The sequence below is a fragment of the Acinonyx jubatus genome, chromosome D2 (assembly GCF_027475565.1).
Source record: "Acinonyx jubatus isolate Ajub_Pintada_27869175 chromosome D2, VMU_Ajub_asm_v1.0, whole genome shotgun sequence".
Taxonomy (NCBI): Eukaryota; Metazoa; Chordata; class Mammalia; order Carnivora; family Felidae; genus Acinonyx; species Acinonyx jubatus.
The window spans coordinates 54,040,549-54,057,755 of NC_069393.1; the positions used below are offsets into that span (position 1 = coordinate 54,040,549).

At 48.6% G+C, this 17,207-nt stretch overlaps 1 protein-coding gene and 1 long non-coding RNA gene across 3 annotated transcripts in view; one reads left to right on the forward strand and one right to left on the reverse strand.

Annotated features, from left to right (window-relative positions):
- BLNK (B cell linker) overlaps positions 1-17,207 on the reverse strand; it is a 75,277-nt gene that overhangs the window by 23,362 nt on the left and 34,708 nt on the right. The window contains exons 4-9 of one of the 2 annotated variants that reach the window (XM_027062725.2): positions 14,501-14,541; positions 10,759-10,824; positions 10,403-10,559; positions 7,301-7,461; positions 2,960-3,041; positions 1,889-1,960 (exon numbers count right to left, since the gene is read on the reverse strand). In XM_027062725.2, coding sequence (XP_026918526.1) covers positions 1,889-1,960; positions 2,960-3,041; positions 7,301-7,461; positions 10,403-10,559; positions 10,759-10,824; positions 14,501-14,541 — 579 coding nt within the window. The remainder of the gene's footprint in view (positions 1-1,888; positions 1,961-2,959; positions 3,042-7,300; positions 7,462-10,402; positions 10,560-10,758; positions 10,825-14,500; positions 14,542-17,207) is intronic. The other variant, XM_027062726.2, reaches the window with a different exon arrangement.
- On the forward strand, positions 9,328-16,000 carry LOC128312554 (uncharacterized). Its single transcript, XR_008291984.1, has 3 exons — positions 9,328-9,623; positions 11,324-11,469; positions 13,121-16,000. It is a non-coding gene; the product is annotated as an uncharacterized LOC128312554 (long non-coding RNA).

Below are 17,207 nucleotides of genomic sequence, written 5' to 3' on the forward strand. Positions count from 1 at the left end.
TCAGAGGAGAAAACTAAGAAACGTACAGATTGCTTAGCTTGTTTGAAGTCTGGCACCTAGCGCAAGTCGGAATCCAGATCTGAGCCCTCTGGCTTTGGAGTCTGTGCTGTCCTGAAACTGTGCTTCTCTGTATGGAGCATCGAGTAGAAGGAGACATTGCCCCTGCACCTAATTCACGGTGTGATCCTCGCCAAGTACCTTCTTAGCCATCAAAGAGCCAAAAGCAGCACCCATTAGCAGAGGCAACTATCATGGTGCGGACAGAAATACCAATCGAAGCCTTAGCATTTTCATCATGCCTATCTGGGCATTATCCGTAGTCTTCAAAGGCTAGTGGACAGTTATACAGAGACACAGGCAAGTAGTCTGAACATTCCTTTTATAAAAATCATCTCTGAAAACTGCTGTTTGCAAACTCAGAAACTCATTCTAACTGTTCAGGTTTCGTCCCTCCCAAATTATCTCACTTCCTTCCTCTTCCTGTACTTCCTCCCGTCCGTGTCCACCAGTCACATAACCAGGAAATTATTTTCTTGTTCAGGTTTGGTTTCTTCTGGTGCCTCTAGTATTAAAATACAGCTATACTAGATTAATAGAAAACAAATGAATAAAACTGGCAGCATTTGGAGGCATTCAGAAACTCATCTCAGTGACTGAGGAGAAAGCCAAAAGGCAAGGGTATGGCTAAGTGGACTCTCGAACACAGGAGACAGAAAGTATGAAGTGACAAAGTAAAGGAAGCCTAGACTAAGGTAGTGGCAACGAAAACGGAAGAGCAAATTCAAGAAAAAGAAATGGCAGACTTTGGAAAGAACACAGGCCCTCAGGCATGTGACCTGGAGGCCGACATGCACAGAGGAACAGGACCATCCTAACGGCAGAGAGCTGATGAAGGCATTGAGCTTGAGGCCCTGGGTATGTCAAGTTGTTCAGAAGAGAAATTAGGTCAAAGTTGCACACCACGGGGCGCCTGCGTGGCTCAGTCAGTTAAGCATCTGGCTTCGGCTCAGGTCGTGATCTCACAGTTTGTGGGTTTGAGCCCTGCATCAGGCTCTCTGCTGTCAGCGCAGAGCCCACTTTGGATCCTCTGTCTCCCTCTCTCCGCCCCTCCATCCCTCTCTCTCTCTCTCTTTCTCTCTCTCTTTCCCCCTCTCTCAAAAATAAACATTTTTAAAAAGCTTATTTATAGTTAAAAAGTTGCACACCAGAGAATTATTGGCTTGGACAAGAGAACTGAGGCCAGAAGAATGGATGGACCCCAAAGAAGTGAAAGAGAATATTCTTTCCCAAGCATGTGCCGTGTGCCAGGCACCGCATTAAAGATTTCCTGGGCACAATTCCAGAATTCTCCTGTCACAGGGCAGGGGCTATTATCTCCATTTACGGAGGAGAAAATCTGAAGATTGGAGAGGCAAAAGACAGGCCCAAAGTGGTACAGCTGGTAACTGGGAGCACCGGGATTCCAACCCATGTCTGTCTGGTCCCAAACCCAAGCTTTTAACCACCACAATATTCTGAAAGAAGAGTGGAGGGCTGAGGACTGAACAGTGAAGACACCCTCCGTCAGGGGAGGGGGAAAGAAGGAGCCAGAAAAGTATCCAAAGAAGTAGGAGAAAAGCCAGGACTGTCTAACAGAGGCCTTGGGATATGGGGGAGAGGGCCCCTCAACATAGGTGCTACGAGACAGTGGATGAGGATGAGCACAAGGCCTTCTGTCACAATTTATGAAGAAATTTGGAAACACAAGCGATTATTTCTTAATACTGGATCTGAGTTGTTTATGTTGTTTGGAATAGATTTAAAAACCAACCCCCCAGATGCAATCGTTTCACACACACACACACACACACACACACACACACAGCATCGAATCATGCCTATACTTTACCTGACGCTGTCCCAGGAGGAGAGGCTGGCTTCGATGCGTTATTTGGTTTCGTAGATCTATTCACCGTGGGAGCTTAAACACACAAATACATGCATATATATATATAACAATGATAAATACAGTTTGTTGAGGGAGATTCACACTTATGGAAAAATGGAAAAATGCATCGTGGGAACGATGGGTCAGACCAGGAAATTTGTAAAGAACGGGAAACACAACTGTTCAACACACAAGCCATGAAAAGAAGCCTTCTCCGAAGAAGCATCTTTAGAGTAAATATATTAATGATTAAGGGAATAATCAATCTCTTGGATTCTGTGGGGTTTGGGGGCGCAATTTAATATCTATTTGTGGTTTCATGGTGATGGGTAGCTCAGGAGGGCCTTGAAGTTGCTGGCAATATTTGGGGAGTGCAGGAGGGGGTTGCTACAGAATGGCAGAGTAAAAACAGGGAATGACCACTTTGGACTCATTTATCAGGTGAGTAATGTTACTTGAAGAGGCATCATGTTCTCCACAGTGACTCGCTCCAGAGTCAACACACCCCGCTCTGCTCCCGGTCCAAGGGTATGTGGCACCGGCTTCTAAAGATCACTTGTAATTGCACCTGTTACACCACGGAAGGCTTACAAACAAAACGTTTCTCATCGCTTGGGATAGCACTACATGTAAAGAGTCGGGCATATTTCGCTCCTTCTTCAGTCCTCTGCAGAAACTGTTCCGGTGCCGTATTCGTGAGGCCAACACGGTGGCCTGCGGCTTTGTGAGGATTCAGTTTTATGAGAAATCCATTCTACGTGAGGACAGTTAAATAAGAACCTAGCTGCCTTCATAACTGGAGATGGGAGTATGACAGGGTGGAAGGGCATGGGGGACCAAGGGCGGGACAGAGGTGGGTCTCTCCCTGATGCCTCTGCTCAGCTCCCACGGAAGGCAGATGTCGTGACCACAGAGGAGAGAGGCCTGGGCCCGGACTTTCTGTCCCCCCTGTTGGTGCTTGTCACCAGACAGCCTTGCGTGCCCCCATCCACCGCAAAAAGCGTTCGGGCGCTTAAAACTGCAAACGCTTGCCTTTTTCAGCTGGGAGTGAACTGCTTTCTGTGGGATGAATGTAGTTTTCGTCTTCATCCTCCAGAGGAACCACATAATCAGCCTGGAAGAAGTACGGAAACGAGTGAGAAGGAGGCCGTACATGCCACGTTCATCGTCTGGGGAGGAAGGATTTTGAAAATACCTTTGTTGAGACAGAATTCACACACCATTAAGTTCCCCTTTGTAAAGTGTATAGTTGGGTGCTTTTAGTATATTCGCAGAGTGTGCAAGCATCACCCTAATCTAATTTGAGAACATTTTCGTCCCCCCCAAACAGGAGCCCTGTGCTCATTAGTCACTTCTCATCGATCCCTTCCCGGACCCAGTCAACCACTGATCTACCTTCCGTCTCTAAGAGCTGCCCATTCTGGGCACTGCCTAGAAATGGAGTCACACGACAGATAAGTCTTTTGTGACTTCTTTCATATAGCATAGTAATTTCCGGTTTCAACCACGTGTCATGTATCAGTCTTTCACTCACTTGTATGGCCAAATGATAGTCCGTTATATGAATATAACACATTTTGATTATTCGGGTGGACCTTTGGGTGGTTTTCACTTTCCGGCTTTTATGAATAATGGTGCTGTGGACATTGGTGCGCGTCTTTGTGTTGATGTACGTTTCTCTCGGGAATATACCCAGTGGTGGAATTGCTGGGTCGTACAGTGGCTCTGTGTTTAAGTCTGGGGAACTGCCAGACTGTTTGCCAAAGTGCCTGTACCCTCTTCGTTCCCACCAGCAGTGTGCGAGCGCTCCGATTTCTCCGCGTCCTCACCGACACTTGTGACTGTCCGCCTTTTGGAATAGAACCATCCTGAGATGTAAAGTGGTATCGAATTATGGCTTTGACTTGCATTTCCCTGATGGTTCATGAGGTCGAGCCTCTTTTTGAACGCTTACTGCCCCTTTTTATAGCTTCTTTAGGTAAAAGTCTACTCGACTCCTTTGCCTATTTGTAATTGGGTTGTCTGTCTTTTTTATTATTGGGTTTATTATTGGGTTGGGTTCTTTAAATGCTCTAGACAGAAACCTCTTATCAAACATATAATTTGCAAAACCGTTCTCCCATTTTGTAGGTTGTCCTTATTTCTTGGTGGTGTCACTTGTAGCACAAAAGCTTTACATTTTGAAGCCCATTTTAACTAAGTTTTCTGTTGTTGCTTCTGCTTTTGGTGATGTATCTAAGATACTACTGCCTAATGCAAGGTTGTAGGGATTTATACCTTTGTTCTCTTCTAAGAATATTATAGTTTTAGCCCTTACCTTTAGGCCTATGATCTATTTTTCGTTACTTTTTGTCTATCATATGACGGGGGCCACTCTTATGTTTTCGTATGCGGATATACGGGTCTCCTAGCACATTTTTTTAAAAAAAACAATTCTTTCCCCACCAAATGGTCATGGCAACCTTGTCAATGATCAATTGACCAGAAATGAGGGGAGGAAGTGATTTTATGCTGACATGAAGCAAATGAGATGATCAGATCCCAAATGTGGTTTTTACCACCCATCTTGGGGGTAGCCAAGGAGGATACCAGGAGAAACAAAAACCAAACATTTGCTGAGCACTTACCGCCAGGAACTCATCTGAGTACTCTACATGCGTTATTTCACTCAATCCTTAGAACCACCCAATAATATAGGTACTACTATCGGCTGCATTTCAAGATGAAGAAACTTGAAGAAACTGAGGCCCAGAGAAGTGAAGTAGCTGGCTCACGTCCTCATAGGTAAAAAGTAGAAGAGCTGGGGTTCAAGTATCAGTTCAAGGATCGAGCGCCCATACTCTTATCCACTACATTCTAGGACCTGCCTGCCTTCCCCTTCTCTTTCTGTCTTATTTCTACCCTCTCTTCATAATTGCTATTTCTCATCTCTTTCTTCACCTCCACACCTGGCCTCTGTGACCTCGGACAAGTTCTTCAACCCCTTTGCGCCTCATCTGTACCATTTCCTTATCTGTAAAACGGGGGTGATAATAGTACAGATTTCGTAGTGTTCTTGGGAGAGTTTAATGGGATAAATACAAAGTGCTCCGAACACCAGTGGACACCTAGCACTCAAGTGACGGCCACTCGTGTCATTAGGGCACAGGTGCTTCTTCCTCCCATGTTTTGCTCCCTCCCCAGCTCTCTGGTTAGCCTGTACCCCATACTTTTCCTGTAACCTGTACAGCAGAGCTAAGTATTTTTAGTTATTTATGCTTGTGCTTGACTTCTTCTTTTCCTATCTAATGGTTCAGCCAGATCTTAATGTTGGCCTATTTTTTTTCGTTTTTAACCTCTTTCTTATCTTGACTGTCCATCTGCCCATTCCAGAATGCAGCCGCCTCCATACTTCTCCTTTTCCCACTGGTTCAAACTTGCCTGAGCCACCTCCACAAGGCTACTATTAGCAAAACTCTGCCTCTCCCCACGGGGGTCCACTTTCAGCTATTCACAGAAATGGAGAGCCTTATATAACACACACAGTATTCATTTGTATTCTGTGTCTGAATTTATATCTTCATATAGATTTGCCAAGCGCCGAAAGAATTCACAGTGAGCCCCTAACAGCTGGTCTCTGCATCCTGTCCCCTGGTCAGCTTCCTCCTGCCACCCTCTTCTCACCCCAAAAGGTCAGCATCACCTCTCAGACAGACAGACAGACAGAGGACTGGCAAACCTCCTTTCTCTCTCTGTCAGCTGACTTTCTGACTTAAACTTAAACTGTCCCTAGAGTAAAGTCATAAAGTAAAACGCTTCCAGAGGCAGGCAGGGAGACATGTGCAGAGGAAGGGCATGTTCATGCCTTGTACGAGTGGTGGGGACTATGACCAATGGAAACAAGGTCAGGGATTCACAGCTGAGCTGGAAGACTGCCATGAGGCTCAGCGGCTTTGAGGCCATGACTGGCCCAGTGTTGCCCAGGCTTCCAGTTTTCAGGAGAAACTAGAAAATTGGATTTTGTAAAGAATCTAGAATATGCTAGAAAGGAACATACGACACAGGGAATCCTTCTATGGGTGAGGCACTGTAGTTAGTGCTGTTCTAACACTAAATCCTTAAAATAATCTGAAGAGATTAAAAACCGAGCCTCAGAGAGGTTATCTGGCTCGCCCAAAGTCACACAGCTAATACGGGTCAAAGCAGGAATTTGGGCCTAAATGCTGCCACTGTTTTATTTGAAAGTTTCCCTTGGGGCACCTGGGTGGCTCAGTCGGTTGAGCGTCCAACTTTGGCTCAGGTCACGATCTCGCTGTTCGTGGGTTCGAGCCCCCCATCAGGCCCTGTGCTGACAGCTCAGAGCCTGGAGCCTGCTTCGGATGCTGTGTCTCCCTCTCTCTATGCTCCTCCCCTGCTTACACCCTGTCTCTCTCTCAAGAAAAATAAAGATAAAAAAAAAAAAAAGTAAAGTTTCTCTTTTCCCTCCCCTGCTGGGCTACAAATTATATCAAGGTGGAAATGAAGGTGTTTTTACAACCTATTTATACACTATAGGTTTTATCACCTCTAGGCATTTAGAAACAAGTCATTTCTTCAAAAGCTGCAGTAAGATTATGGTTAGAAGTTGCCTTAATGTGATCTTGTTTCTGGGTTCTGGTATAGGGTTGTTCTGATGGCTAAGTTCGAGGGCTTCACTTTGCCCTTATTTACAAGGCGCGGACCTCTGGGAGCCACAACATATTAGGCCTTATCAGTCATTCCTACAACAGTCTGAATGAGTTTACCGGTTAGTTTTCAAATAGGAGCAATTCCATAGGGAATAAGACATATAAAAAGCTGGGTGCTGCCAGAGGGGAGATTGATGAGTGAAACCCAGAGTCGAGTCCTGGACAATCTGCAAAGGTGGGTCCCTGGGTAGCGGCAGCTGAGGGAAAAGGGGGTGAGAGGCAAGGGCTGCCAGCGGGAAGTGAGGTGCGGGCTCCTGTGCACGTTGTGTGCGGTCCCTGACGACTAGGGTCTCTGTTATTTGTCCTCCTGCGCTCCTGTGCACCTTGCAAGAGAAATGTGGAGAAGTGGCGAGGAGGCAGGGCAGAGAAGCAAAGGAGAGTAAAGATAGAGAAATTTATGGAGGAAGGAGAAGATTCACAGGAAACCCCCGAAGAGGCTAATCAGTGCTGGTATCACCCGTACGCTCTGGGAATGAACGTGCTTAAACTAAGGCCATACATGCCTTTTTTAGAGAAGAAAATCTTTGGGATTAACGGTGGGGAGTTAGAGGGGTGGGCGAGGAGGAGGAAGGCGTGTCAGACGCCAGACGGTCCTGGCCGGTCCCCCTCCCCCCTGCATCCTGCCTTCCACTCGGACTGGGAAGCCTTCAGGACAGATTTCGGTTACCTCATCCTCAAGGTCTTTGGGTTTGGGTGGGACTTGAGGTTTCTGAAGAGAAGTCAGGGCCGGCAGAGTGGAGGTCAGCCTTGTCTTTGCCGAAGGCCAGTTGGGCTTACTTGGAAGTGTCTTGCTGAAGGGCGGAGACTGCCTCTGGCTCGATCGATTGTCTTGAAAGGAACAACGACAAAATAGAAAATGAGAGGGGGGCTCTGGACCATTCCCTGCACCCAAGTATAAAACCACCCACATCTATGTAGTCACAAACAATTATTCCAGGCAGTCCTTAAAAGCGTAAAATGACATGTTAGGCAAAAATTTTCAATTGCCTGTTCCTTACATTACACTCTCCCACGAGAATGACGGCTACAGGACTCAGAAGAGCCTACGGCCCTGCACTTTGCCAGACAGAATGGATGGCTGACCTTGGCAGCAGGGAGGCCCAAGAGGGGTGTGCTCCTCGAAGGTTCACTTTGCTCTATGAACCCTTAAGGGCAGTGACTCTCAATCCTCCTTACATAGAAGAACCACCTGGGGAATTTTAAGAAAATGTTAAGGCCCAGGCCCCACCCCAGACATACTGGGAAGAACTTGTGAGGAAGGTCTTGGCATTAATAGTTTCAAGTCTCCCAGGTTATTTTTTATTATTATTATTGTTTAACAATTTTTTTTTAATGTTTATTTTCGAGAGACAGAGAGAGAGTGAATGGAGGAGAGGCACAGAGACGGGGGGGACACAGAATCCGAAGCAGGCTCCAGCCTCTGAGCTGCCAGCATAGAGCCCAATGTGGCGCTCCAAATCACAAAGTGGGAGATCGTGACCTGAGTCGAAGTCGGACGCTTAACTGACTGAACCACCCAGGCGCCCCTCTCCCAGGTTATCCTAAGGCGGATTCAGGGTTGCAGCTACTCATCTGAGTGAACGCACACATTCTTCCTCTCAATGATTTCCCTTCAATCATGGAGGGCCCCTGAGTTACCCCTTGTCGGGAACTGTCCTTGGCATGTGTCAGGGAAGGAACACAAGTTCCAAAGCCAAATGGCCCTGAGTTGGGTCCTCTGCTCTGCCCCTCACTGGCTGAGCTCTGTTTGGGCTACTTATTCATTATCCAGCCTCTCTGGGACTCACATTCCTCTTTTGTTTTGTTTTGTTTTAAACATTTTATTTATTTATTTTGAGAATGGGGGCAGAGAAAGAGGGGGAGAGAATCCCAAGCAGGTTCCATGCCATCAGTGCAGAGCCTGATGTGGGGCTCGATCTCACAAACCTTGAGATCATGAGCTGAGCCCAGATCAAGAGTCAGAGGTTTAGAAGACTGAGCCACCCAGGCGCCCCCACATTCCTCATTTGGAAAGTGAGGATCATAACATCCACCTGAGAGGGCCACTGTAGGGACTGGGAAGAAAGCAGTGCAAGCTGTGGGAGCAGTGCCTGGCAGAGTGGATGCCTAATCCATAGGACCAATATGGCGACGTGACATGGCCGAGGCGTGAGGCAACAGGGAGTCTGCTCAGTGGAATCTGAGCACGTTGCAGACTGATACGCTGTAGGGAAAGCTTAGCACAGGAGGAACCTGGCATGTCCCCATCCTGGGAGCAGCCCAGGCACTCACACTGGTTTCTGCCCCACCCTTAACTTCATGAGGCTGCCCCCCAACCCCCGCCCCCACCACCCGGCCTCCAGGCCCACCCCCTGCTCTCCCCCCGGTGCCGGCTCCTGCCCTGTCCAAGGTGTGCCGTTCGCTTCACATTGGATGTCTCCTTGGAAGGCTCCCTCTGGGCGTTGTGGTCGGGCTGGGGCTCCGGGTCAGCCGCTTTGCTGTGCCCATAACTCTGTCAGGTTTTCTAGTTTTATTTGCAGCTCTTAGAGTTTACTGGGATTTCTTAATGTAAGATCTAAGCCCATCAAAAGTAGCAAAATACACAAGACAGGCTTTGAAGAGCGTGGCCATGAATGAGCCACTGCGCCCCCTCCCCTTAATTGCAGTTTGCTGGCCTATAAAATGGGCCTAATGCAGCCCCTTCCTTCCCAGGGTCCTGTTGCTTGAACAAGGTCACAAATCTGGTGAGCCAGGGCTTTGGGGGCTGAGAAGCCCAGCGTGCGTCCCAGCTCTGCCACTCCCCAAAGCGGTTCACTCCTCCGAACCTCACTTTCCTCCTTCATAAAGTGAGGACGGATGCCTCTTCCGTAAGCTTCTCGAGAGGGTGAAGTAGGCCACGACTGTGAAGCACGACGCTGTGAGCTACAAACACTCTGGGAGTGTGTCTGTCTTGCTTGCTGTTGAAAGCTCCAGGCTCAGCGTAGCTGTGGCACACAGTAGGTGCTCAACAGGTGAGTTGTGGCATGAAGCAAGGGTCCATGCTCAGTGCCCCGTGAGGAGGCAGTTAATGGCAGTGATAATGGACAGAGTCCTCTACACGTAAGGGCTCTCTGTATAAATGCTGGCGTCACCGTGATCATCACAGACACACTCCCTTCCACGCCTCTGCTGAACTTAGTCGCCTGCAACCCAGGCTTCTTCCTGGGGGACATTAAGAGTCACACTCAGGTCTGGAGGCGACACCTGAGCTGTGCCCATTTAACCTACAGCTGATTCCACACTTAGAGCTCCTCACCCACCTCCACTCCCTGCTGAAAACCCACAGTCTAGACTCAGAGTGTGGGCTGCCTGCGTAGGGGTGGGCATGAAGGAACGGGGCCATTGGCAGATACTGGGATCCCTGAATATCATCCTCGTTTTGCACGGGAGGCCCAAAAGAAATTCCAGAACCTTGTGTGCGGGAAACCCCAAAAGAAGCAGGTACTAACCTCAGGGCTGATTTCTCATGGGATTATCTGGAGTTGGGCTGGGGTGGGGCGGGGGCAACCGTCAGGGCATGCGCCTTTTGTCTTTTACCTGTTTTTACCCTTGGAAACTTGGGAAGGGATAGCGTTCCCCCTCGCCCAGGCAAGCGTTCCATCTGGGGCTCCCTGGCTTGTGAGTGAGCAGATGACCCACGTGGGGGTGGCCAGGGTGGGAGGCACTCAGCGTCCTGCCAGCCCGGCTCGACCCCCCTTCCCCATGCCTGGCAGGCTGGGCGCCCAGGGTCGGGGCGGGGGGGCTGCCTCACCTATGTAGTCGCCCCTGGTGAAGGGCAGGGCTGGGTGAACGGTTCTCGTCTCCTGCTCGGCGGGCGGCGGCTCGTAACTGTCGTCCCCAGTCTCTTCCGCGGGGAGCACGTACATCTCCGAGTCCGAGTGCTCGTCTGGGTGTTCATAGTCGCTGTCCTGCAAATGCACACCGAATGCTCAGTGCCCTGTCTGTGCTCAGCCATCGAGACAGCTCTGGCGTTAGGAGGCGGGAGCTGCTCCCCCAGCGTAGGGACCAGAGAGCGAGGCTTGGAAGGGTTGGCTAAGCAAGGTTGGGCAGCCATCAGAGGCAAAGCTGGGGTTGAGGCCGGGCCTTTCTGCCTCCAGAATTTATCACCTGAACCACTATCCTGGGGGAGCATGTGGACCATTTAACAGGAAGGGTGGCTGAAACTCTGTGTGTCTGCAAAGAAGAACAGTCGGAGATAAAATACATTTTTAGAAGACAGAAAAAGGACGCAATAAAATAGAATAACCAATAGGTTTTGTTTATCATGAATGCTGACGGTTGAGGAAAAAGATTAATATGAAAGGGTAAAGGTTTGCATAGAATATACAGATACCTTTGAGGAGATGAGGTGTGTGTGTGTGTGTGTGTGTGTGTTTTAATAGAGCTGATAAGCTGCAGGGGCTAGGCTTCGACCTGACCTGGAGTCCATTCTCTTTCTTTTTGTTTTTCTTGTTTTAAAGATAAATTTTAGTTAAGTCTTCACTGAAATGATCGAATATTGAATATTCAATACGTATGGGAAATACATTCACACAGCAATAGTTCAAAGGGATGTCAAGTCTCCTTCCCAGGCTCTCAGTTCTTCTCCCCAGAGGTGCAGTTTCTAGTTTCTTGGGCATTTTGTTCAGAGATCGCTTAGGCATACTACACCCATATGCATATTCCCGTGCAGGAAATATTTGATCCAGGACTTAAGAGGTCTTCTGTCCACACCGCCTGATACACTGCGTGATTCATACATGAGCTTCCAATGAATGCATGATGCACCTGCCTTTCGGCCTGTCTCCTTCCACCTGCAATCGCACAACACCGACGCAGGTACAGTGTGACACAAACACAGTGGTTCCTTCATTGTTGTCTCCTCGGGGCCTGTGGCAGGGACCAGCACAGGACAGGAGCGCAGTATGTTTGCAGCGAATGGATGAGCGAGTGAGTGAGGACCGCTTTCCTCCTGAGTCTGTAGGGACATGGAGGAGAGGACAGGAGAGGGAGAGGGTGCATAGCAGGAGAGGGAGAGAGAAAGGCGGCTGAAAAGGGAACTTTTCCCAAGGTGGTGGAGGAGAATTGGGAGAGAATAGAAGGAAGGAGGAGCTCAAGGAGGGTCCTTGTCCTTGTCCTAAAGCAGAAGAGTCAGGAAGGGACAGGGAGCAGGGAGGTAAGAGAAGTCTTGTACGGGGATTTTCCCAAACCCCTGTTTCAGTAACAGCAGACAGCGAGGCTCAATAATCCTTCCTGACCGTGAATATGAAATTAAGGTGAATAGAATAATGGGAATGATAACGATTATTTTAACATTTCTATGTACTGCATACCTCAGTTACCCTTTACCAGTATCATATGAGAGAAACTGAGGCATGAGGAGTTGAATAATTTGGGGCTGTTCTGTGTTCTGAAGAAGCAGTGACTGTTCTCAAACAGGCGGCCTGGAAGGTGGAGTGAGAGCAGAAAAGCAGCCCGAGGCAAGAACCCGGCTCTGAAAGTCTCATCTAGCCAGCCTGAAGTGGTCGGGGCCCCTCCTCATCCTGGGCAACCAAAAGGCCCGTCTCTGTGGCTGCAGCATCCCAGGGAGACAGCAGTGAACGCGCTGAGAAACGGGTGCTTCATAACCATCTGGAAAGTGAAAGAATCAGTAGGCGCCCAGACGCCTGTGCCTGGGAGGGGGAGACAGTTCAGGCGGCCCACTTTGTCTCAGTTTTCATCGGAGCAGGCACCGTGCTTCCCTAGACTTGATCACCTGGAGGCTGGGGAGCAGTGTGCCTCCTGGGAAGGACACAGGGGTCTTCACAGCCCCTTGGGCAGAGCAGCCTGACTGAGAGGACCAGGCTGGCCGAAGAGGCAGAGGAGGTTGAGGAGGGGCGCCTCTGCGTCAGCTGCTCTTGGCAGGCCAACGCTGACACGGGGCTGCCCATCAGACGTAACGCCCATGAGGACTGGGCTGCGACCTCAAGAGCAATGGGAGGAGGGGTTCTACCTCGGCTGCAGGAAAGGCCTTCCTGAGAAGGAGACGTTTAAGCCAAGCCTGAAGGACAAGAAGGAGCAGAGCAAATGAGGGAGAATGGGGACGCCCTTTGGTTTCTCCTCTCTTCCCTCTTCCTTCGCCTGCCCAAGGTCGGTGAGTCAAATTGCCGAGCAGGCATGACCTTGACCTGCTGTGAGACTAAGGGCAGATCTGTGCATCTGGGCCGTAATGGACAAGGCCCTGCTGGGGGTGGTGGTGCAAGGAAGGCCGGACAGGTCCGCAGGGGCTGGATTTCATCTGGCCTGGAGACTACAAGCCTGGATTTCATTCTGTGTACAATGGGAATCCAATAAGGTCAAAATAATTGTGAGTGAATGTTTACTCAATCTTTATTACAGCAGGTATCTTAATTTTTTGGTTGTTTGGCTTTGGGACACAAGTCACGCTCTCCTCTCCAGGCTGACTCTATTTGTATTTTCTAAGTCCCTACCATGTGCTCTTTTTCTCCAGCCTGCGAGCTCCATTTTCTTGATTTCCCTGTGGTTGTGGACCAGCTCTCAACTTTGCTTCAGACGCGGCTGGGCGCGTGCGGCCAGCAGGGGGCGCATCTGCAGCGCTTCGGAGGGACCAGCGGCTGCCGGGCCCTGGGAGGAACTCCACACCCAGCTGACCTGCAGAGAACCCCTATCATCCCCTCTTTTTTACACATCTTCGCTCTGCAGTTGAGAAGGGAGATACTCCTGTCTCATAATACGTTGAATATACTCCAGGTGGTGTACACAGTGTGGATGGAGCTGGGCTCAGACTCAGTTCTGGGCACTGGATTGAAGTCCTAGGCTCTCATGACACTGGCCACTGAGTAACTGAATTTCCGTGTGCAAGTCCTTTTCATTCTCTTAGCCTTGGTTTCCTTATCTGTAAAAGGGGGTGTGTGGTTGTGTGGAGGCCCTCTTGGATCCTGTCCAGATAAAACACGCGTAGAGTGGAGCAGGCTAACATTCTGGATGAATTCGATACAAATGAAGAATAATTGTTACAAAAAAGTTTTTAGGCTGTCTTGTCCCTACAAGACTTCACCCAAAAGAGCAGTGAGCACTGGGGCCCTGTGGGCTACAGAGCCACCTTGGAGAATTTGACAGTTAATTCTGACACATCACCTTCCGTATCATCACGGCCAGGTCCCTTGCTCAGTCTGTGGCCCCCAGCATCTGCTACTGTCCTCTTGGTCACTGCAAGCACCTTAGAGTTTAAAAGCCAGGTTTTGAGACCTGAGGGCTTGGGTTGGAATTTTGGAATTGCAAGTTACTTAAACTCTCCATGCCTTGGTTTCTTTACCTGTAGAATGAGCAGGGCTGATATTCACAATGTTTGACAACTAGCATGGCTCAGGTCCCGACTTGGCCCTAAAGAGTGTCCCAGAGGCCCCCTGATGCGCCAGGCATTCACTCTTTGATGTTGGTTTTTGATGTTTGGCTCCTGGATAAGGCCCAGGCAGCGATGGGACACTGAGGAATTCAGGGCAGAGGCATTTGTCAACTGATATGGAAATATTTAAAAAACATTCTAACATGTGTTTTGGCTGTGCTGGTTAGTACTCTGAATACCAGCACTGAAGACAGGGATAAGAATGCCTGCACACAGGGCTGTGGGGAGGCTCACATGAGGTAATGCCGATGAAGCACTTAGCCTGGCACATGGGGGTGCTAGGTCAAGTCAGCCATCATGAGGTTCTTGCTGCCTTGTCTGTAGGTGGCCTTTCCAGCCCAGCCATCTCCCTGCTGGGATGTGCAGCTGACTATGAGCATGTAATTCAGAAACAAGCCCTTCAAAAGGCCTCCCACGGACCCTGGCGGAAAGGATGATCTTCTGATCCCAGGAGCAAATACTTACAAAGTCATCTGACCACTGCTCCTCTTCGTCAGCAAGGTCTTCTGCAGTGGCATGTGGGAAGCAGAAAGCACAAGCGTCAATCTCAGCTCCACCCTGTCCCCAAGCTCCCTGCGCCCACCTTCCTTGCCCCTGGGCTTCCTGGTCCTGTTTCCTTGGCCTTGAACGGTTATTACACATACCTCGTGTTCATCCACTTTCGACTCCTCTTTTTTGAAAAAATCAGTTCTCAAAGCATAAAGGGACGTTCCACTGAGCAGAGAAACGGTACATCTGAACCATGTCCGTTTTTGTTAAGGAACACTTTTGGGACTTTAGAACGATCCGGGAGGCACCTGCAATCCATACCATGCTGCTTCTAAGGATTCCTTTGAATCAATATATGGATGGTATAGTAGGAAGAGCACTGGACAGGGAGTCAGATAGACCAAAACTCTCATGCAGGCTCTGTTCTTAACTAGTTGGAGGGTAGGCAAGACAATTAACATCTCTGGGCCTCAGTTTTAAGATCTATGGGATCACTTCTGTGATTCTCTGTAGCCCTAACTTTGACTTTCTTATTGAAAAGCATTTACCCGGTGCTTTACTACACGCTGGGCAATATCATCAGAGTTTTGCACTCAATTAGCTCCCTCAAAACCTTACGAGGAAACTGAGCCCTAGAGAAAATAAGCCATTTGCCCAAGGTCAGATAGTAAATAATAGAGCCAGGAGTTGAACCCTGTAGGTAGACTTCCAAGTGCATGCTCTGAACTCCAATGTCACACTGCCTCACTGTCTTTGAGCTCCAGGGTTCAAGCCCTGTCCTCGGCTCTGCAGGCAGTGTAAAAATGGATATAACAGGTCTCAAGTAGCTGAGGATCTTGAAGAATAAAATTGATCTGAATTATGACAGCCAAGGAGAATATTTGACCCCCTTTACTCCAAAACACATTTAGAGTATGAGAAGCTTAGCATCCATCCCATCGCATACGCTGACATTAGAGGTTAAATACAATTTACTCAGCTATGTACAGATCAACCAGGCACAGGTCCAGAGGGCAGTGCGGCTCCAGCGACTATCCCATAGAGGCATCCCATTGCGCAGCCATGGCTAGAGGGCCCAGTGAATGGTCCCTGAATCCCCCAGAGCCTCTCTAGAATCTTTTCTTGCCATTTCTAGCCCCTGCTATGGCAGGCTACTGACTCCAGATCTGGGTAGACTCCAAAGAGGCACAAGGAAAAGAATTGCACATTAAAAATGGGGGCCTGTGCTCTGGAAAGCAGTGTGGAGGTTCCTCAGAAAATTAAAAATAGACCTACCCTATGACCCAGCAATAGCACTGCTAGGAATTTCCCCAAGGGATACAGGAGTACTGATGCATAGGGGCACTTGTACCCCAATGTTTATAGCAGCACTCTCAACAATAGCCAAATTGTGGAAAGAGCCTAAATGTCCATCAACTGATGAATGGATAAAGAAATTGTGGTTTATATACATAATGGAGTACTATGTGGCAATGAGAAAGTATGAAATATGGCCTTTTGTAGCAACGTGGATGGAACTGGAGAGTGTGATGCTAAGTGAAATAAGCCATACAGAGAAAGACAGATACCATATGGTTTCACTCTTATGTGGATCCTGAGAAACTTAACAGGAACTCATGGGGGAGGGGAGGGGAAAAAAAAAAAAGAAATTAGAGTGGGAGAGAGCCAAAGCATAAGAGACTCTTAAAAACTGAGAACAAACTGAGGGTTGATGGGGGGTGGGAGGGAGGGGAGGGCGGGTGATGGGTATTGAGGAGGGCACCTTTTGGGATGAGCACTGGGTGTTGTATGGAAACCAATTTGACAATAAATTTCATATATTGAAAAAAAAAATGGGGGCCTGAAGGAGGTGTTTAGATCAGAGTGGCCGGATTTTAAACTGTGGCAGCAACAGCGCCCTCTCATGGGAAAAACGTGATAGGCGCTAAGACAGAGCTTTCTTCTAGGAGCCAAATAATGGGTCAAACTTTGACATTAACAGAAAAAAAAATTTATTAAATTATGATTTGGCCTCATGTATACCAAATTAGAGTATACTGCAACCACTGGGGTTTTCCAAGAAACTCCAGAAGAATAGATGACTAAGTCCTCTTCCCAATACCTGGCGCTGAGCGGGAATAGGTTTCTAATACCTTAAGTTTGGGGATAATTGAAGATCAGCACTTAAGGGGCCACAATGTTTTTGTTTCGACCTTTAAAATAGAAACATTTATAAGTTGATGTTATAAATCACACTTCCCTGCCTTGATCAGCCGTGCCTGCCGAACCTTTTCTCGGGGACCCAGGGTCCACTTTGTGGTCAGACACTGCTCAAAGTACTCGCAGGAGCTGTCTAACTCCTTCTCCTGTCCCCATTATCTTTTCTCTCCCACACATACTTCATACTGTTTCTAGTCATTTTCTTAAAATACAGTTTGAATCAGGCTGCTCCTTTCCTCAAGAATCATCAGTAGCTCCCTATGGAGTGAAGTCAAGGCTCTTTGTCAACACATCAAATGCCTTCATCTCCTGTCCCTCTCTGGACTTCTCTCGCACAGCCTTCCACGTTCACTGATACTGGAAGCATGTTCCTCCCAGCCTGCACTTTTGGTGGTTCTCTGCTCCGTTCACGCTGTTCCCCCAGACCCTGTTCCTGGGAAAGCCCTGTCATACCTCTGGCATACAATCTTCCCCAGTCCCTCAG